Source organism: Gadus morhua, chromosome 8 (assembly GCF_902167405.1).
Source record: "Gadus morhua chromosome 8, gadMor3.0, whole genome shotgun sequence".
Classification (NCBI taxonomy): Eukaryota; Metazoa; Chordata; class Actinopteri; order Gadiformes; family Gadidae; genus Gadus; species Gadus morhua.
In genome coordinates, this window is record NC_044055.1 from 20,492,575 (window position 1) to 20,497,579 (window position 5,005).

Sequence of the window (5,005 nt, forward strand, 5' to 3'; positions counted from 1 at the left end):
GGGGTCTTCAGAGCAGATGAGGGCTTTCCAAACAGACTGCCAAACAAAACTTTTTTTGACAACCAGGCAACAAGCGTGGGAGTGTATTGAGTGTATGTTTTACTCTAGCGCACAAACAGCTTCAGCCCGCCTGGTTGGTCAAGGGCCAACACACATGTGTGGAAAAGAACAGGGGCCCGAAAGAACGATGGGATGCAAACTAAAAATACTGAAAAAAGAAAGGGAGTCACTTGGGGTCACTTGGCTTTTATTCACATTTCATGTCTGCTGATGGGAGACAACACTGTCAGTTCAACGCCCTCTTCCTCTGGTGGAGACAAATCAATGACTTATCATAAGATTAATAATGATAGAAGCAGCATTGGGTGTAACAATTTACTCATTCTCATCTCACCATCGTCGCCATCCACCCCATCGTTCCTCATCATAATCATCATCATCATCATCATCATCATCATCATCATCATCCTCCTCCTCCTCTCAAGGGTTAACATCGGACGACTTGGACCATGTTTAAAAGATAAAAAACAACGGTACTGGAGCTAGTTAAATAAACCTCACAACAACTTCATATCGCTCTATCTGCATCGGAGTCAATCGGATGCCACACGCACAATAAAATAGTTAATAGAATAACAAACGCCGTAATAACAATAATATAAGATTCAACCTCAGATGTAAAAAGACAAAGGAAAAAAAAAGTGACATGAGCCTTTAACAGGAAGAAAAGAGAATTGGTCTACAGTGTGTGTTTTATGCTGTGTGCGTGTGCAAGTATGTGTATGTGTGTGAGTGTATGTGTGCATTCATTGTCCCTAACGTGCCACCGGCGTGGCGTTAGGTGACTTCCTGCTACACCCGGCCCTCAGAAGGTGTGAACACCCTTCCACGGTATTCTCCAAGGTCTACACGCAAACACACCTTCAGAATCCCTAGGAAGAAGAAAGTAATAATTGCCTTTTCCGTTTCCCCCCCAGAAATGTTCAATTGGGATTTGCATATAGAAACATGTAACTAGAGTAGGGCTATCGGTGGTGGTCCAGCAACACGCACTGTGAACCAGCGCTCCAGCCCTCTAAGGCATGGTGGGAGGGGGGGAGGCGAGGCCTACAGGAGGACGGGCGCGAGGCCAGTAGGTACACTGCAGCCGCCCCACTGGGCAGGGGAACAACCCCGGGATTACCGCGTGCCTTCTTGGTAAAGGGGCGGAAATGTCCTGTGGAAGAATCGTCAGCGCTGCAGTCAGAGGCGTCTCCTCGCTGCTAAAAGCGGGGCATTGGTACAATTTGGTTCCTATGGATTTATTTGTAAACATGAATTTGCTTGTTTGTCCAACCGCAAATTTAGTCGAACAAACAGCTGAATGGATTGGTTTTGATCTGCTGCCAGGCCGCGGTCATGAGCGCGTGATGACAGGAGGGTGTGTGCGCGCAACACCGGGCTATAAAGCCAGCACATCTGCCACACGGTCTGTTCTGCTGTCTTGTAACGCAGTCAGTGCAGACGGCCGTGCCCTGGGGGGATTGCTACAGTAGAACAAAATCTTGGCTAGCAAGGCATTTAAAGTCAAACTAATACCAAACTGTCGGCTAACCGGTTAGCCTCGTACTGCAAACGTGTCCCTGCACCTTCAAACAGAAACACCTTCTTTTGGTGTCGACGTGTATCAGCCGAAACGTGAAGACACACACTTTACATTCACCTTAAGGTGGGCCGCATTCGCTCTTTAGAGAGGTATACGTTGGTTTCAAGTCAAACTAATACCAAACTGTCGGCTAACCGGTTAGCCTCGTACTGCAAACGTGTCCCTGCACCTTCATACAGAAACACCATCTTTTGGTGTCGACGTGTATCAGCCGAAACGTGAAGACACACACTTTACATTCACCTTAAGGTGGGCCGCATTCGCTCTTTAGAGAGGTATACGTTGGTTTCAGTAAATGTGTGGAAAAACGACCGGAAAGGAATGTGTTTACTCGTTCGGGGGAACATGGGTGCCATTATGGGGTCGGATCATTCAATGTTGAAGCCTATAGTTGTGTATGACATTGTTTCTTGTTGGATCGGGCAGCAAATCAATGGGGTGAAAGAAGACGAGTGTCAAGGCAAACCTTCCAACATGAACAGATGGGTTGTGTGCTATTACTGCCAATCAGGCTTGGACATACACTGCTGTCACTTGCATCACACAAGACCTTTCAGAATCATATCCAGTGGTAATGATAGAGTGATTTAAGTCAAAAGGCCTCCAGGGGTTCAATTAGTGTGCTTCGTGGATGCAGTTCTTCTTCTCTCCTGTAGATGGCGGTATGGTTCCCACCACATACTTCACTCTTTCTTTCTTTCTTTACCATTCAACCACATCGTTTGTGTTCGTCTGTTTCCCCACAAGAAGGGCATTCCGAGACATCGGTGAGTTACCATCAATAATAATTTAAATAAAGTCCTAAATAGTTTTCTTTCCCCAAGTTCATCATAAAAACTACACTTTAACCACTCCTTGGAAACCGTGATCAATGAGGAAGTTCAGCCAGCAGTCCTTTCCGTCCGTCCGTCCGTCCATCCGTCCGTCCATCCAGGGCAGATCTATACATCTCCTGGAGGTCTTGGCCCTCCGCATATGAGCTCCTCCTTGCGTCCATGCATATAATCTCACTGTGCGGTACCCAGTGGGTGGGGTCGATCTTGGGGGAGGGGGGACCCCCTTTGTGCTTGTCCGGTCGCTGGGCCAGGCTGGGTGCTGGGGGGGGGGGGGGGGGGGGGGGGCCCTCATCGTCACTGGTACTGGAGGTAATTCTTGAGGGACTGGGGCAGAGGGAGGCCCTCGATCTCCTGGAGCCGCTCCCGCCCCAGAGCTAGCCGGGCGGCCCGCCGACACAGGTCCATCAGGGGGAGGGGCTCGGCTGCAGGGGGAGAGAGGGGGAGAGTGGGAGAGGGAGAGAGGGAGAGAGAGAGAGAGAGAGAGAGAGAATACATATTTTTAATTTAGAGATTTTAAATTGGTTTTAATTCCTCACACACACCCCTTGGCAATTGCTAATATTTGCTAACATAGAGTACGGCTTCGTGTCGGTCTTGTTTTTACAGCGTTGCCACTTGCCGAAGACAAAATTCCATTTTAGGTCAATTTAATGCATAATAAATTTCTCAGCTTATCTGAACTCATCAAATTTTCAGAGACCGAGAGAGTATTAATCACCGACCCAACATTTCTCATTTTCATTTTTTGTCTTTGCCTTATTCTTCACACACACTCTGGCGTTGCAAATGTTTGGTTTGCACACACTAATAAAGCTCATTGAATTGAAATGGCAGACCCAGGCAAGCAGGCAGATGGAAAGCTCTGTGGTGCGAGTAGCAATAACAAAAAAAAATCTCAGCGGCTAATGTAGAAAAATAAACACGTCGAGCACACAACACAACAGTGTTGGGAGGGCCGTGGCCGCGTGCCACCGCACCGCGCCGAACGGGCCTTAACAGACACTCCGCTACTGCTGCGTCTCTGTGGGGCTCCCACACTTCCGCCGAGACGCAGATTACCGCTCCCATGCTTTACGAGGCGCCGGCGTAAACAAGAGCGAGCGCTCTGCCACGCGTCTGTCGGCCCTCTGTGGGTGGATCCAAACCCTGTAAATATTTTAGTTCACCCTAACCACCTCCTCTCTGAGACACCGGCACCGTAAAACACGCACGTAGCCAGGAGACATTGGGACGGCCAACCCCCCACAGCCGAGGGATGACAGCGTTGAATGTGAAAACCCTGTGTGTGTGTGTGTGTGTGTGTGTGTGTGTGTGTGTGTGTGTGTGTGTGTGTGTGTGTGTGTGTGTGTGTGTGTGTGTGTGTGTGTGTGTGTGTGTGTGTGTGTGTGTGTGTGTGTGTGTGTGTGTGTGTGTGTGTGCGCGCGTGTGCGTGCGTAAGCTATGGTTGCCCTTCCTCCCTCCCCCCCCCTGACCCCCTGTCCTGCGGGGGTTCACTAGCTGAGAGAAATGGGATCCCGGCCATCGTAGAGGCTGCGGTCTGCTCTGGAGGACAACGCCGACCGCAAAGGAGACAAGGACCGATGGCACATAGGAGGGAGTCCCAGTGTTGGACCACCAGTCTGGCTGTCATTAATCTAGTTGAGCTAAAACGCGTTAAAAAGTTGACCATGGTTTTCCATGCACTAGACATAAGTGTGTCTGAAGTCAATGTCACCTCTCTCCATCTCTTTTGTAAATTAATTAATCTAATCGTGTTTGCGACGGTGAGGGGCAGGGTAACTGGGAATTTAAGATTATTCTCGCTTAATTTTCCCATTGTTGGTTTATTTGACAAATTAGCACCAACTTATGGATATAATTACACCTCCGAGGTGTTCAACCGCCTGCTGGGCTCCCCAGAGTGGCTCCCTTGGGACTGTGCTGCTGCTGCCTCCAGTATTCTCATCTCCTGTTGACTTAATGTGATAATCAGATCACACGGCCGAGCAGAAAGACAGCAGGACACAGCCAGCCCCACATATGTGGACCACGCCCCCTCTTGAATAATTAACCTGGAGGCAGAAGCGCATACACAGCCCCACCAATGCCCGCAAACTCAGATGTGCCCAGAAAGGTGTCATGCCCTCAACATACACAGACGTGAGACGCCTCTTCAGAAAACTGATGCAAACCGTTCTTGGGCAATTGCCCGCATCCTCACTCACTGTAAACAACAGGCATATGAAAAACCTGTTTCTGCAGGATCCTGCACCCAAAAATGAAAATCCTCTGTTTGAAAATCCATCGCTTGCCAGACAACACATACACACAGCATGAAAACACACAACAGAAAAACACAATCCCTCCCCCCCCCCCCCCCCCCCCAACACACACACAAACTCCAAATACACATGGCAACCTGCCGCAAATAAACAATGACACACTCAACAAAAAACCTATAGGAGGACCAAAACAGATCCTCAATGCACACACACAAAGCGGATCAAAGCCCAGGCTTATTCCCCTTCCTCTCAATTGGAACGGT

General features: G+C 49.1%; 1 protein-coding gene across 2 annotated transcripts in view; it reads right to left on the reverse strand.

Annotated features, from left to right (window-relative positions):
• Positions 1-226: 226 nt before the first annotated feature.
• Positions 227-5,005, reverse strand: part of LOC115548795 (SPRY domain-containing SOCS box protein 4-like) — a 52,189-nt gene continuing 47,410 nt past the window's right edge. For both annotated transcript variants that reach the window (XM_030363636.1, XM_030363637.1), the window contains one exon: positions 227-2,903. In XM_030363636.1, coding sequence (XP_030219496.1) covers positions 2,776-2,903 — 128 coding nt within the window. In that variant the 3' untranslated portion in view covers positions 227-2,775. The remainder of the gene's footprint in view (positions 2,904-5,005) is intronic.